Source organism: Anastrepha obliqua, chromosome 3 (genome assembly GCF_027943255.1).
Source record: "Anastrepha obliqua isolate idAnaObli1 chromosome 3, idAnaObli1_1.0, whole genome shotgun sequence".
NCBI lineage: Eukaryota > Metazoa > Arthropoda > Insecta > Diptera > Tephritidae > Anastrepha > Anastrepha obliqua.
This window is the reverse complement of record NC_072894.1, coordinates 100,028,166-100,044,794: the sequence shown is the minus strand read 5'-3', so window position 1 is coordinate 100,044,794 and position 16,629 is coordinate 100,028,166. Positions and strand designations below refer to the sequence as shown.

Here is a 16,629-nt window from a genome sequence, read left to right as displayed (position 1 = left end):
ATTTTCGCAGAACTCTCCTCTCGAAAATCAGTAGCTTCTGTTTATCTGCATCTTTGAGTGTCCACGTTTCACTACCGTATTAAAAATTATAATTGAGCGATACAGTGAATTCTTTGTTTTTCTGTCTAGGAGGCGACTCTTTAGGTGTTGACACAGCGAAAAATAGCAGCGGTTGGCCATAAGGATTCTCTGGGCGATTTCTGCAGAAATTTTGTTATCATGATTAATGATTACCCTAAGGTATTTAAGTTCCTTCACTACTTCGAAACCATAGTCACCGATTTTTAGTATTTGACCCTCATTGTGTCTGACAGAATCCGATGTAGTTGAAACTAGCGCTTTAGTTTTGGCTTCGTTTATTTCTAAACCCATACATTTTGCTGCTCTCTCAATACTTGCGAAGGCTTCTTCCAAACTCGGCAGCGAGGACGCGATTATGTCTATGTCGTCCGTGTAAGCAAGCAATTGAACCAATTTAAACAAAATAGTTCTCTTTGTGTTTACGGCAGAGCCCCTGAAAAATAATTGAGAAATTACTCCTGTGCATATAAGTTCTGTTTTCGCCAAACCTTTACTCTTTTAATCTTCTTAATGTTCTTAATTCATCCATTATTGCTCTACTCTGTATTGAATTAGTTTAATAAATTTTGTCCATAAAAATTTTATTCAAAAATTGAGTGGCTAAGCAAAGCTTGAGCGATTGAAATGAGAACGGCGTGTTCCAAATTCCACTTCAGCATATGCGCATGCGCAGTATTCATCGAAGAGTTTCATATTGCCTTGCATCACAAATAGTAGTGGAGTATACATTTTTAGGCTCGTAACTTTTATTCGCAGTTTTATTTGAGTTTTAGTCATTATAAATATTTAGAAAAATGTATAAAAATATTACTTTGGAGTTGTGGAATGAAATTACATTACTATATATACAAATTGTGCATTGAAATCCAAAAGCTCGTTCCTTAAGTTTTTACACTAATTTGAAGTTGTAATAAAATTTATGATTTTATTTTTATAATTTTTAATGAAATATATGTATTTTTCTTCAATATTTTTAAATCTCTTAATTTTCACATCTGAAATATTCATTCAATATACCCGTATATTGCTTTTATTATGCTTTTTAGCATTCATCATCGCCTTCTTTAATATTTTTCGTGGTTTCAATTGTTTTAGAAATCCAATCTCTTCCTTCCACCTCTATAAGCGTATCGGTGTCTTTAACAAGCGCTAATATCGTTCAACAACGATTTCCCAACACCCGTTCAGCTTAGCAGCTGCTGCGCCCCTTTGTCACGATTGAACACATTTTTTGTGCATATTTTCTATTTTTTCTTTTATTCCTATTTGACCTTTTAAAGCTTTTGGATCGTACATAAGCAGTATTTTTTTGCGGGTGCGGTGCAATTTTCGTGAACCATTTACTTGTAATAAAAATAAAACAATATGAATCTTGTACACACACACACGTATATTTTCACTACACCTCCCCGCACCATTACACACTGTAAAGATTACTATTTGTTTTTTTATTTTTTATTTATTCATCTAATGGCACAACTGCAATGTGACTCGCGAATGACTTTTGTTATGCTAAATTAACTTTACCTTAAATGAATTTCCAAATGGTTTTGGCTGATGGTGTGGTTGCGATTTTTCGGTATTGTTGTCTCCATTGAGCTGCATTGCGTTCATTATTTATGTGGTACTTATTACTTTTATTGCTCCAATTGCTAATTGTGGTGTAATGTCATAAGCCACGTTGGTTTATTGCTGAGATGTTTGATAAAACGATTGTTTGACACGTTATATAAAAATACCGCAAGACTTTTTTGACAACCTTATATTATGGCAAGGTATCGTAATATTTGCGAGAAACTTGCAGAGTGCCAGGTAGGTAGGTAGGGTGTTTGTCGTAAGACACACTTAGACTTTCGGCAGGTCCATTGTGATACCACTGGAGCTTCTCCTTACTCTACGTGTCCCCTTTCAAACCATCCGGTTGCTTTAATAAACGAGCAGAGCTTCGTTAGTTTTAGATGGGCTATATCCGCTACATCGGTTAGAAATGCTGTATCGAGGGTGCGCAGCCTTCTCCTGGCTAGGCTTTCACACTCACATAAAAGGTGTCTGACTGTTTCCTCTTCTTCTGTATTTAGACAGCTTCTACAGAAACCGAAGTAAGGTATTCCTAACCTTCTAGCGTGGCTGCCTATTAAGCAATGACCTGTTAATACACCTATCATAGATTCCCTGTTGAATCTTAGCAAGATCTTCGATCGACCGCTGTTCCAGTTCGGCCATGTCTGTCTGCTTAGTTCGCATGTTGTGAGGTTTTGCCAGATTGTATTTACCTTTTTGATGGTTTCCCTGTCTATAAGTAATTTACAAGTGGCTATAGGCATGGGTATCAGCGCCTTATTCGGTTCGAGATCGAGCGTTGTACCGGCTCTTGCAAGTTCATCCGCCTTACTATTTCCTGGAATGTTCCTGTGGCCCGGTACCCAGATAAGGTGCACCTTGTAGCACTTAGATACGTCGTAGGGTAAAACATTCTAGAACTGTTTTTGACGAGTGCGTTTTTGATTCCAGCGCTTTTATTGCTGCTTGACTGTCCGAGTAAATGAAGACTTCATTTGTGGATAATACTCTCGTTTTTATTTCTTTAAGCCCCTCTTCTATGGCAGTGACTTCCGCTTGAAATACACTGCAATGATCAGGTAATCATCAGGTGCAGAGTGCCATACTATTGTAGTGTTTTTCAGACTCAGACCTACGCAATTGGACTAACAACTTGGGCTTGAACGAATACAGTAAACAGCAATTTCAGAGTATAAAGGTCCGTAAAATTAGAGCTATTCCGTCGTACAAAGTCTTAGACAGAATATGATTTTGATAAGATGGAATTAATGTGACTATTAAATAAAGAGCGACTGTCTCAAATTACATTTCAACATTTAGATTCTTTAACAGATTGAAGTAAAATATTAGATATGCTATAAAAGTATGAAAGACAATAGGATTTTTGGAAAAAGGTATATAAAAACCGATGCTTGAAATACAGTATCTCCAAATGCACCAAAACTTAGCTTTTAAAAAAATCACTCACATCGAGAACTCACTTAATTACTAAAATATCTAATTCAAATAAACTGCATCATCTCTAATTTCATATTTTGTTTATTTTATTGTACTGCAATAGGCCACTCAGGTGCTAAGTAGTAAACATAAATTCCTGCGCGTTCGTTTCTTAAGTCTTTGGTTACTCAATGACAAATATAAGGCAAATAATCCGACAAACTTGTTTCTTACAAACCTCTTTTCTCTAATTTCAGCGAATTAACTCTAAAAACTCGTGAACGTACTGCCGAATTGCAAGAGACCTCTACGGAAAGCAAAAGTTTGCGTCAGCAAATTGCTGCACTGAAAATCAGCCGAGACGAAGCCATCGCGGAAAATGGGTAAGTCAAATGCGCCACTGGTGCACTAATAACTTATTTTTATCTACTCAAAGTTTACTGTTGAATGTGTACTTCTTGTTGTATGTGTAACAGTGTGAGTTTTTCATAATTTTTGAAGGTAATTATAAAAAAATTAGCCATCTTAAGCCTTTTATAGTACGCCAAATAGGGCAATTACACAGCAAGGCATAAAAAGTCGTAGGCGCCGAAAGTGTTTTCTCAGCACTTTTTTATTTAAATTTAATGTTGTTGCATTTTTGCGTATGTGTGTGAACTTGATTTTCATGGAGCAATGTTTGTATGAGTTGGTATTAAGTTTAAAGTGTGCCGTAATATGATTTTTAATTTGTATGCCCTATTTTAGCCGACTGTCGAATGAACTGGCCGAGCGTCAAGCGGAGATTTTGACGCTCAAGAAAAAACTGAAAGATTCCGAATTTGAAATCGAACAATTGAAGCAGCAATTGCGTCAGTATGTGGCTGAGGTAAAGAAAGCGGAGGATTTGCTGTTACATAAGGTGGGTAAATATTTTTTGTTAAATTTTGTAATTTCAGTGTTAGGTTAGGTAAGGCGACCATTACATCAAGATGGTCTAAATTCGTCCATTGTGGTACCATTGAAGGGGCAAAAGGGGAAGCAGGAAAGAAGAATAGTAAAGACTCTTTTACTACACAGAAGAGATCCAGGACCGAGCATGGCTGAAACTTCTGGATCAGACAGTGTGCAGACAGACATTAAACGACATTCATCGAGAGTCTCCAACCACCTTCCTAAACTTCCAACCACCGAATGCCGCCAACGGAGTGCATTGCAGACGATAAGCTTCATCTGCCTCGAGCGGCCTGTGTAATTTGGGCATAATAACGTACTTCGTACAATATTGTAGCAGGTTACACGCCTACTTATCCAGAATCGACGCCGTCATACCGAATATATGTCCAGCATGTGCCCACACGATATTAACAACCTATTCACATGCCCTCTTAAACCCACTCACCTAACACCTCTCTTCCTCTGATGATGAACTGCTACCATAATGATGAAGTTCAGCATGCACAGACGTAGAAAAACAGGGAGAGTCTAGTTGTCTAAATTTAATCTCGTGCAAGAAGCACAGCTAAGGAGTAGATGCATAGATGATTCCATCTCATCACATTGTTGCGAAATAAAGAGCAATACCCGATTAAGACATCCGCCACATTCGAGAGTTGAGGCTCTGCTGGGATTTTCCTAAGGCGCTTCCTTAATAAGTCGGTATTCTTGTTCAGCGTTAGTTGAGTTTACACCAAGAAGGTGCAGAATACGGCTAATCAAAGGAACCCCAATCTTTTGCATGTACGCCCATCAATGCACAGTTGGAAATGAATTTATCTTGCTCATAAACTTCAAAAACAAAGAATATTAACACCGCACAATATTCGTTTTTTTTTTATTGTAAAAATATTCACTGATACATCAACTTCAAATGGCTTCTAAACAAAGATTGGTACAAACTCCTTTTGGACAATTCCTTAGGAATCGTAAAAACAAATGAGCGTCGAGTTGATTTTTGACTTCTCCAAGCATGATTTTTCATTGAAAATCATCATTTTTTCGGGCCTCTGACTACCCCTAACACCTTATGTAATACAGGGTGGCTGATGAATTTTGCTACATTAAGAAACTCAAATAACTTTTTTTTTAGTGTATGGAATTCATTTATTTTTTTTTTCAAGTTGAAGGTCATTAAATTTTATTAAATGTAGCTTAACTACAATAGTTTTAAAAATAAATGAATTTAAATGCCCCCCATGCTCGTTGACACAAGTGCGGCATCTTAGTAAAAAGTTGTTCATTGCTGCTTTGAGAGTTGCGACAGGAATAGCCGCAATTGTTGCCCGAATGGATTGTTTTAGTGCATCCAAATTTGTTGGCTTTGTTTTATAAACTTCTTGTTTACATAAACCCCACAAGAAAAAGTCAGGTGCAGTAAGGTCAGGCGACCTGGGGGGCCAACGAAATTCGGAGTTTCTTGAAATCAGTTTATTGGGAAATTTTCGTCGCAACTCTGTCATAACAGTCTGGGCTATGTGAGACGTTGCCCCATCTTGTTGAAACCACACAGAGTTGAAAGGAATTCTCCTTCGGCGTAGTTCTGGATAGAAAAATTCTTTCAGCATTTTCAAATAACGGTCTCCAGTAACCGTAACGGTGTGACCATTTTCTTCAAAAAAATAAGGCCCGACAATACAGCGTGAAGAAACCGCACACCACACTGTCACGCGAAGAGGATGCAATTCCGTCTCGTGGAGTATCTGTGGGTTAGAAGTACTCCTTATTCGACAATTTTGTTTGTTCACATTGCCGTTTAAATCGAAATGGGTCTCATCAGACATGAAAAGGCAGTTTAACATGTTTTGGTCTTCTTCCACCATTTGCAGGATCTTCTGGCAAAATTCCAAGCGAATCGGCAAGTCTGCTGCATTCAGTTTGTTAACCATTTGAATTTTGTAGGGAAATAAGTCTAAATCTTTGTGCATTATTGTTTGCAAAGACTGTCGGCTGACACCAAGTTGAGCAGATAAGCTTCTTGTTGAAACCCTTGGATTGCTTTGTATAGCTGCAGCTACAGCAGCGATCGTTTCCTCCGTCCGAACTGGTGGGTTTCGATGATAAGGCCTTCTTGCGACTGTTCCTTGCTCAGCAAAATTATTCACCAGTCTCATTATGGTCCATCTGCTCGGGGGATCGCCGCCAAACATCCGCCTGTACTCTCTCTGTACCAAAACTACGGACTCCAGTGCGTGATAGCGGCGGACTATCCAAATTCTTGTTTGCGTGTCCCAGTTATCCATTTTAATAAATTTTAAAGATCAATCTGCAAATTAAAACAAAAATGGAACAGATAACTTAAAAAGAAAAAAAGTTATTCAATTTTTTTTGGTAGCGGCTTTCATCAGCCACCCTGTACATGCAGTCACATTATTTTAAACATCTAATTTTTCTATTTAATTTACTTGCTTAGGAAAAGGAGCGCGAAGAAATGCTTGAACATTACCGCAGTCTTTCGCACGACGCGGTCATATTGGAGGGCAACAATCAAAGTCTAGAAGTTGAGGCTGCCGAACACAAGTAATTTCTACAATAAAATATTCTCTATCTATTGCTAATTATAGGCTACTAACTCAACAAGAAGTTTTACTTAATGATCACAACTTCTATTTTTCTCTATTAACTATTTTGGATTTACGTATGTACGTGCCCGACTTTCGTAGATGTTGTTGTTGCTGTGCCAGGCATATACGCTAAATATTCGCTTTTATATATATTTGGCTACAAAAGGCATTTGAATGAATACCTCTTCTTAGCAGTATTTAGTTATTTTTATCTTGATTTACACAGTCGTATGTTCCAGTTCATGTAACGTAGAAATGCCATGGCTCAAGAAATTAAAAGAAAAAAAAATCATTGAGAAAAGAACTTACAGCTATTAACCCCGTTTTCATTTAAGACGCCAGATTAATGAATTAGAAGATGAGATAAATGCATTGAAGAAGGAAATTTGCTGCCGCAATGGGCATATTGAACAACTAGAGGACAAGGTATGCGCTCTATCACGCGTCCCCGTAAAATATAAAATAAAGCATTAATAATTTCGGTTTCTTTTTTCAGCTAACTGCGTTAACAGCACAAAGTGCTAAATTAGAACGTCAACTCGAGGAAGCTTTCGATGAGCAACGTCTGCTGAAGGTTGATTTGGCTGCGCGTAAGGAGCTTTGCGATAAGTTGGACATTGAAAAAGAAAAATTAAATGCTGAGCTCACAGAACTGAATGAGATAAAGCGCAAGGTATGCGATGTAAGATACGAATTTCATCATTGCCTTTTTTCTATTTTTTTTTTTTTTGTATTTTTTCAGCTTGAACGTGACAATGAAAAGCTGCGCGCGGATATGGAAAAAACCACCAACGGGCAGAAGGTCTCCGCTGAAACGCTTGAAGAATTGTTAGGTAAAACACGACGCGATCTTGAGGAGCAAATCAAAGTCGACAGTAAATTAAGTCAGGAATTGGTGCGTTTGCGGCAGCAAAATGACGATTTATTGGTAAGTTTAAGAAGATACGCCAATAATTAACATATAAATTTGATAACCTTTTCATTATGCAGCGCGAGCTTGACGCTGAACGCCAACGTTATCATCAGCAGGTGACACTGGCTAAAGAATTTCAAATCCAAAATCAAGAACTGCGTCATAATCTCACCGATGATCGTTTCCGCCAAGCGCGTTCGCGTGAGCAGAGTCCGCGCTACCCAGCGCAGACGTTATAAGAATCTTCATAGCCAAACAGACGACGACTGGCAATATTAAAACTCATTTTGTTTTATTTTTTTCACTTAAATAATTTTTTTTTATTAAATGTCTTACGTTTTTCTTTGTTTTTTCTGCTTTCTTAGTACAAAAATAAAGTGAACAAGAATAAAAAACGGAGAAACTATTAGCTGATTTCGTGAAAATTTGTGAAACAAAACACTCTCCTGGACATACCTGTAACACACTTGTACATTATTTAGACACGTAAAAAAGTACACAAATGCAAAGAAATATTTGCGATACAAACGAAAGTAGCCACTAATAGTTGGTAAATTCATCATCCTCAATTGCTGTATCGCTATCACATATTCTAATCCGATACTCTGGATAATAAAGTGTTACCATATTTAGATATGTTTTGAACATGCAAGGGCAGCCTGTAAATTCTGGTATGCGAGTATTTTCGTACTCTCGGTAGGCATCGAAACAGGAGCGATCTGTGAAATATAAAAGCCATAAATGTATTTTTAGGAATTTTGGCATATCTGTGGATTTTTGACAAAACAACATAGCTGACATCTAACAGGCTTTGCTTTAAGTCAATAAATTCGGCACTAACATAGAAAAATTTAGTATTTTATTCAACTTTTATTAAGATAGTTACTCAAGCTGCGGCTACGAGAGATTAATTTATTAGATATTTTGAGAAAAGCAAGCAATTTAGTGCCTTACGGAGAAAAAAGTGCAAAAACGACTTTAGTTGTTTTAACCAAAGTACACAACTATTGTAATAAAATGTCACACAAATCATAAACATAATATTATTAAGGTGTTATATACAGTTAGAATTTTCAAAAAATCGATTTTTTTTCTATTTTTTTCTCAAGGGGGGGGTGGGGGTAAGGGATAAAAATCGATTTTTTTTTTTTCATGTTATTGTAGTAAAACATTTCAAAAATACCGTGTTAAAATTTTAAGTCAATTCGAGCAAAACTTTTTAAGTTATAGAGCATAAAGCCGAGCCGCCTCAAACATCTGCCGAGACGCAGCAGTTGCGCGCGTAGTCCGTTACAAACTTTAAACGCGGTTTTCTCGAACCTTTTTTTTAAAGTGCGTAGTCATTGGCAATTGAAAACTACTCAACCGATCCTTTTGAAATTTTGCACACATATTTTACATATAAAAAACCTCCTCCCAACGTTTTTTTTCGCCATTTTTTTTTTATATTAAGGTGGTTTTACACCTACAAAATGGCGGCATTTTTTCGTCAAAAATCACTTTTTACTTCAAACGACTACCAAATGGCTGAAAATGAAAATAAATCGTCAAAATAAACGTTGGGGGGAAGTTTATACTTTAACTAAATTATTCGATTTTTTTGATTTCAGATGATTCTACGCTGAGATATGCTGACTACTGCAAAATGTATTTTTGAAAAGACGTCTACGTAAATGTGCTCTCATTCGCTCATTTTGCAATATTTTTACATGAAAATTTTATCAAATATTCTTGAAATGTTACTTTATAATATGCACCAACTTTTAATAAACTGACTTGAACCGTTTCGCTACAATAAATTCATGAAAAAAATGTTTTTTTTAGCGTTTATCCCTTAGCCCCCCCCCCCCCTTAATATACATATACACACAAAAAATTTAATATCGTCCGGTGAATATTTTCGAAGGCGTTTCAGACTTAGACTCAGAGCTTTTTCCTTCGATTAATTACCAGATTTAACATTACTTTAACGAAATCTGTTTGGTTTTTTTAATTTTAGAGGATCCAGTTCGGAATTAATTTTTTTGAGCATATTAAGCCTCTACATCTTTCACTTATGGGTATTTTTTATCATTTTCAGAGAAAAAGCAATAAAGTACCTAGGAGAGGGGTGTAAAGGCTTAAGATATAGTACAAAAATAGTATATTATAAAATTTCGGCACATTTGTTGTGATTTCGTATGCCGTTCCACCTGAGGAGTGGTAAACTTTGGCCCCCGCCCGCTTATACAAAGACTTTTCATGATGATTTATCGTCAAAATTCGAACTAAGTTTAAGTACGAAGTTTTGTTAAGACATAAATCCCGACGAAAATTATAGGAAAAATGTTCGCATAAAATATACGATTTTTCAATTTCATTAATTTTTTATTTAAGTCTTAAAAGGTAATTTCTAAGAGTAGTTTTACATATTTTAAAGGTAATCTTCCTCGTATCAACGTAGTCATGTTGTTGTCGTAGTAGCATTTTCCATACATATACGGGGAATGCTGCTGGAGTGACAGTCTTTGGCCGGATATAAATCCGGGTCTTTCCGGTAACGTAGAACCAATTATCTCAGGAACTGTCAACGTAGTAATTTTGATTTTTTGTATGAGAAAGGTAGCATTCCAGCTTGCCACGTTACTTTTAATAATAATAAGCCTTAACAAGAAAGAAAATAGAGTACACTATAACAAGCGAATGGGAAAAGAGAAACTGTGATCGTCTTACCGACGAAGATTCCCAGTTAAGGACTATGCTAAAGCGATTTAAAGCAATAAACCTTTTTTGTATAATATTTTTTTAATGAGCTATAATATCTTAAAAATGTATTGGTCGCTGCAAAATTCACGAAGTTATAAGCATCGGGTGTTTTTTAGCCGCATGAGAACTATCGATAACTATGTTTGACAACTGAGAATAGCAAACTGTGTTCACATTTCTGTTCAGTAAGATTGTGGAAATTTACTTTGAAAAAAATTTGTTCGCGAAGTTCATAGACCGGTATACAGCGCGCCTAACAATCGGTTTTTTGGAGCATTCAAGCCACCATTGACGCCATACTGCCAGATTTTTTGGAAACAGTAGTCAAAAATTTAACTGATCGAATGAACCATGTAACTCGTAGCCGTGGGGCAGATATGCCGTATATCATATTCCGAAAATAAATACCATGATTTTATCTACCAGATCATAATAAAACGAATTCATTCCAACAATATTTCTGTTCGTATTATTATTTCGTCTGCCGTAGCCGGTGTCTGGTGCGTGACTACCATTCGGACTTCAGAGAGATCATAAGTTCGAATCTCGGTGAAACTCCAAAATTAAGAAAAAGTGTTTTCTAATAATGGTCACCCCTCAGCAGGCAATGGCAAACCTCTGAGTGTATTTCTGCCATGAAAAAGCTCCTCATAAAAAAATATGTGCCATTCGGAGTCGGCTTGAAACTGTAGGTCCCTCCATTCATGGAAAAACATCAAGACGCACGCCACAAATAGGAGGAGGAGCTTGGACAAACACCAAAAAGGGTGTACGCGCCAATTATTTATAGTTACTCAGAACCAAGCCTTTTTTCGCCGAATTAAAAAAATTCTCTTACCTCTTGGCATTTGTTCAAACATCGCACTTCGATCTTGATTTTGAAAATTCGTTTCTATGAAATGTAAGAAAGTGGTACCGCTATAGCTCATTAATGTAACATTTTAATTAAAAAATAATCACCTTCCGCACGCGCATAACAAGAGGGATCGCAATTTTCGTACTGCTGTAAATTTTGTTCCAAGAATTTTACATGCGGCTGTGGCATATATTGTGGATATTGTGGCATTTCTTGCGCACATCTGGCTTCCTCCTCCGGCATTTCCTGATGTGGTGGCATTGTGGCATTGAATCGTGGCGTGCGTCGATCCATGATGTTGGTATAGCGTGGATGTTGTTGTAATGATTTCGGAGGTGGATGTTGTAATCCATCTGCCCAAGGAGACATATTGTTGCAATCACTTAATGGTTGACCAGGAACGACTTTCTTTTCACACCGCCGTGGCAAAAAGAATTTCTTGTAGCCTGTACTCTGCGAATATTGTTTTTGTTGTTGCTCTCGTTGTTGTTGTTGTGCGATAATGGTGCGTGTTTTCTCGGAATTGGTGATTTCCATCATTTCGCACCACTGATCATTACTGAAACTTACTTTGCCATCGTACTCCTCATTCTCCTCATCACAGAGAAACTTGTAATTGGTTTGTGGGCTTTCGGAATCACAATTTGAATGCAAATCTTGACGAGGCGAACCACGTGCACTCGAACATGGCGCCATACATGAATTCTTAGCTGTTTCTTCGGACTTTCGGCATTGTTTGGGCAGTGGTACATATTGTGGGGCGCAACGATCCTCTTGTCCTCCAATGTTCGTGTCCGAGTATTGCGTTCCCGTCGAACGCAGATATATGCAATTTTTAGATATTCGCGGCGATGGGCATGGTATATAATTGCCAGTCGCTGCATCTGGCTGCAGCGCTATAGCCAAATGAGAGGTGGCAGCTAGTTGGCGTACAGGTGAATGCGTATATTGGTCGCCCAACTTCTCGTATGGTACTTCGGATCCACTTCGTTTCGGAGAAACACATCTGCACGGCGATGATGGCGGAGAGCCATTTGGTGTGTTGCATAATCGTGGTTGGCACATATACACATCGCCAGCATTTTCTATGCAATTCACACGTGGGCTTGCGTTTCTAGGACAGTCAACCGAAGGAGGCCGACAAGCAGTTGCATAGTCTGGATTAGTTGTGCGCGGTCTCATATAAATTGCGGGCGATTCCAGACTGGGGAAAGGACTTAGTGGTGGATATCTATCTGGATCAGTTGCTTCTCCCATCCTACCAGACACATAAGATTCATCGAGTGTGTCGGGCCTACTAAGTCGTTCGCTTCTTTCGGTTCTGTCCGTTGGTTTTATGCTCTCTGGTCCTCTTCCATCTCTCTCGGTGGCATCATGACTTTCTGGCTTTCTAGATTTATCGGCTGCTCCACTTACCTTTCCACTTGGTCCTGTTTGATCTTCTGTTTGTCGCAATTTATCGCCATCTTTATATTTCAATTCTAATACTTGTTGTGGTTCTAGTACCATTTCTCCTTTAATGGCAAATTTATCGCGTTCGGGTAAATTAGCCAAGGGGCTTTCATCTGAGTTGAAAAAGAAAATAACAAATTAATTAAAAAAAGCACCCACTAATAAGAAGGTTTACCCTTTGCACTTCTTGCGCTTCTATCACTTTCATTCAGGTCCTCAATTTTAATTTCCGGAACTTCTGACGCTGTACCTGGTGATACAATATGTCCTGAGTCGAGTTTTCCACTTTTATCTATTCTACGTTTCTCTTCGGACACAGAATCGTCACGCTCGAGGCGTTTTTGTTCGCTGGCCATTTTTTCTGCGCCGTATTCTTCCTGTGGCTTGGCTTTTATGAAATCTTTCTGCTGACCTTCACTGGTAGGTGCTGCTAGAGGTATTCTTATTGGACTGGGGTCACTCTCTGTTCCAAATTTGCCATTAGAAGAGATTCTATTTGATGTTTAATTCTTATACTTTACCACGTGCTCCATAAAGTTTTCCACCTGAAGTATACTTAGTATCTAGTGTGGCCATAACGTTAGAATCCTGGTCTCGACTAGGTGCCGCGCGACGTGAACGCGGTTTTCCATTTGGACTTGCGGTAGCATCTGGTCTAGATTTATCACTTGGTGTGTAAGCACGTCTAGACTCCTCATCATATCCCGTTGCTCCCTTTTTAATGGGACTATAACTACCATCGCGTCCAGGTTTCTCTTCAAGCCCATATGCCCTAAATGAATCCGATTGCCGACTGTGACTATATTCGCTTCCAGTTCTGTGCTGTCCATCTCGTCCAAAGCCGTTACCTGTTCTATCTCTTGAATCTGCTCCTCGTGATCCGCGACCACTCTCATCGACATTCTGCCATTCTGCAGGACGTGAACGTTGTCCAGGTCGTGGACTGTGAGATGGCGGAATATCACGAACTGTGTTTTTTTGTACAGGCATAATGTCGTAACTTCGTCTTGGTGAGGCGTCAAGCAGCTGCCTATAGCCTCCAACATATTGCGAGGTTGCAGGCTCGCCGACGATATTGTCTTCTTCGGCAGTCCATGCATCACCCACTCGATAGTCGTCGTAGACTTCTGTTATAGTGGGAATACCAGCATTCCAATCATCCACATCACGTGGAGCTTTCGCTTGCCTTAGACGTTCATCCCATGTTTTATCGTCATCACCTTGATCTTTGCTTTTGTGATTTTTCTTTTTCCAGCGGTCTGTCTCATTCTCATCTGGTTTACAAGGTTTATATGCCGTAATTGTCATCTGCTTCATAGAGTGTCTTGTCTCTCGTGAGTACTCTCGATCAGGCGATTGCAACTCATATTGTACACAGTCATCACCTGACTCTGAGGAGTGTTTGCGACGCCTTTCCTTTGTGAAAGTGATTTCGAGTAACTTTTCTTTACTCTGCGTGTGGCGAGCTCCTTCCGCGGAATCCACGCTGCCTGATGATTCACTCTTACGTTGTGACTTATTACGCTCCCGCACCTGCCGTTTCGCTTTATCTGGCGGTGGTCCTTTAGCAGTTTGGTAGTAGTTTCGCTGTTTAGTTTTCTCATTGCCTTCCCTTTTTCGTGGCGATTTGCTACGCGCACGATCATGCCTCTCAATATCGACTTGTGTGCGACCATCCTTAGGTACGTCCACCGTTAAACGCTCCTTGGTGTTTGAGAGCCTTGCACTGCCATGTTTAGTTGGTGAACGCTTTGTGCGTGAAGGCACAGTGGGATGATAAAACTCATCCGTATTAAGATCACTCAATTGCCGGCCATAGATAACTTGTGCCTTGCCCTTGCTTGACCGACTTTCGTTGTATGTGGGACAGGGCGGTAGGTAGGGTATGCATGGTTGGCAAGGCGGATATGGCTGGCATGGTACACAGGGAGTGCATGGTGCATTCATCACTGGCACCATACAATTATTCTGCTTAGGATAGTCATAGCGATACTCATCGCGGCAATATTTATACTCACTACACGGCGTAAAGCCCTTCTCGACATACGTATTCTTGTTGCACAACATGCCATTGTAATTGCCGCTGCTGTTGTAGTGCTCACAAACTTTCTTACAATTGCAATCATTTTGATTGCAGCCACCAGCGCAGCGACAATTTTGTAAGTGATAAAGTTTCAATGAATTCTGGCCATCACCCGTACCGCCATAGTCAAAAGCATAGCAATTGGGTGGAGCCGTTTCGAGCAGCCCCTTTGCCTTCAAGGTGGCTTCCAGATTGGTGGCCGAGCAATGTAGGGCAGTGTCAAGTTTCGCCTTCAGATGCTTTAAATTATCGCAATTAGCACTGCTGCGTTGTGTATTCTTCTGCAAACCGATAGTGCGCATGCGCGGCCGACACGAAGTCTGCTCGTCACGCGCGCAACGCGGTGAAGTACAAACGAATTTGTGTTGACTCGACAATTTTTCGATTGTAAATTCGATATTGTTGGAGAGCTTATTGAATTGTTCCAAACTTAGTTTCGTCGTTGCCTCGTCCACTCGGAAATCGTTTTGTATGGCAGCGTTACGCATCAATGGATGCGGACGCGTTCTAGACATTAGTTTGTCGCGTTCACGTTTCAATTTGGTAATTTCATTATCGATTTCGTGTGCCAAACGCTTCAAATGCACCGACGTGCGATTGACTGCGCGCTCTAGGTGAGACTTATCGCGACAGGTGTTTAACAAGGCGGTGCTGCCCGGCGAGTTATCGAAAGTTTCGGTGGTGGTGCGACCCGATTCGGTAGCCGGCCTATGTGTTGTTAGCACTGCACTGCGTTGTGATTGCTGCTTCTGTTGTTTCCGCACCTCCTTTGCATGCGGATGCGAAAATCGTTCACGTAATAGGGTCTTTCTACGTTTGATATATCCGTTATGGCTGCGTTCGGTTGTAAAGCTTTCCTTGCGCTCTAGTTCAATGCTTTCCCCTGTACACGGACGTAAGTAAGTGAACTTGGCACACAAAAAATTATAGGCTTCTGTTACTTCTTACCCCTATCTTTAAGATCTTGATAACGAAAGCCCATCAACACATTCAACTAACTTATTTTTCTTATTTTCGCTTTTAATTCCCAAAGAAAAGGAATTAAATAAATAGACGTATGCTATTTCAATAATTTCGACGATTGATTGCTTCTAATAAAAATATAACTAAAGAACTATATTTGCTTCAAATTTTAAATTTTTGTTCGAATCAAAATCATCAGAAAATATACAATTGAGTTTATCGTAAATTTAATGCTGCCGTAGCTTTTGAAAAACACAGATTTTTTATATGTATATTAGACATTCATTTTGATGACGTATTCTAGAGCGATCCAAGCACATCTCTATGTGAGTTCCTAACTTGGAGAAACAGTAGGTGATAAATTACAAAATGCTAAGCTCCTCAACGAAGCAGTTCTTATCACTATTACAGGGTGAGTATCCAATTGAGCGGCCGCCGTAGCCGAATGGGTTGGTGCGTGACTACCATTCGGAATTCACAGAGAGAACATAGGTTCGAATCTCGGTGAAACTCCAAAATTAAGAAAAAGTTGTATCTAATAGCGATCGCACTTCGGCAGGCAATGGCAAACCTCCGAGTGTATTTCTGCCATGAAAACGCTCCTCACAAAAATCTATCTGCCGTTCGGAGTCGGCTTGAAACTGTAGGTCCCTCCATTTGTGGAATAACATCAAGACGCACACAACAAATAGGAGGAGGAGGTCGGCCAAACACCCAAAACCCTGTACGCGCCAATTATATATATATATATACATATACAAGGTGAAGTCCACCATAAACAAGACTGGCGCCATAAAAATGTTTTTGATAGCGCCATCTTTTTAATTAGTGTGTTTGAAGTTACATCCCTAGCTGACTTCCAGTGCAAACTTGGTGACATTCGATTCAGTGAAAGCGAAGTTATTGGGTCTAAAGTGTCAGTATGTTTGTTTCATCGGTACGAAAATGAGTTTGGAGCAAAGAGTAATATCAAATTTTGTTTTAAAATCGGTCAAACGTT

General features: G+C 39.1%; 2 protein-coding genes across 3 annotated transcripts in view; one reads left to right on the top strand and one right to left on the bottom strand.

Moving 5' to 3' along the window:
* LOC129242842 (centrosomal protein of 135 kDa) overlaps nt 1-7,773 on the top strand; it is a 46,824-nt gene extending 39,051 nt beyond the window's left edge. Inside the window, exons 11-17 of one of the 2 annotated variants that reach the window (XM_054879709.1) lie at nt 3,336-3,461; nt 3,826-3,979; nt 6,467-6,573; nt 6,953-7,043; nt 7,114-7,290; nt 7,360-7,545; nt 7,608-7,773. In XM_054879709.1, the coding sequence (XP_054735684.1) occupies nt 3,336-3,461; nt 3,826-3,979; nt 6,467-6,573; nt 6,953-7,043; nt 7,114-7,290; nt 7,360-7,545; nt 7,608-7,769 (1,003 nt within the window). In that variant the 3' untranslated portion in view covers nt 7,770-7,773. Of the gene's footprint in view, nt 1-3,335; nt 3,462-3,825; nt 3,980-6,466; nt 6,574-6,716; nt 7,044-7,113; nt 7,291-7,359; nt 7,546-7,607 lie in introns of those variants that run through there. The other variant, XM_054879710.1, reaches the window with a different exon arrangement.
* A 123-nt stretch (nt 7,774-7,896) lies between these two features.
* Nucleotides 7,897-15,820, bottom strand: LOC129242841 (uncharacterized). Its single transcript, XM_054879708.1, has 7 exons — nt 15,615-15,820; nt 13,105-15,549; nt 12,759-13,046; nt 11,236-12,696; nt 11,114-11,167; nt 8,060-8,249; nt 7,897-7,986 (listed from the first exon to the last, which is right to left on the bottom strand). The coding sequence occupies exons 1-6, from the start codon at nt 15,646-15,648 to the stop codon at nt 8,071-8,073; spliced, it is 4,461 nt and encodes a 1,486-aa protein (XP_054735683.1). The 5' UTR covers nt 15,649-15,820; the 3' UTR covers nt 7,897-7,986; nt 8,060-8,070.
* Nucleotides 15,821-16,629: the final 809 nt, after the last annotated feature.

Bases quoted from the DNA above. Each gene is read 5' to 3' on its own strand.
- LOC129242841 (XM_054879708.1), bottom strand. From the start codon at position 15,648: ATGGGCTTTCGTTATCAAGATCTTAAAGATAGGG. The intron at 15,550-15,614 runs GTAAGAAGTAAC...GTCCGTGTACAG, and splicing joins TCAAGATCTTAAAGATAGGG to GGGAAAGCATTGAACTAGAG. The intron at 13,047-13,104 runs GTAAAGTATAAG...AATTTGGAACAG, and splicing joins AAAACTTTATGGAGCACGTG to AGAGTGACCCCAGTCCAATA.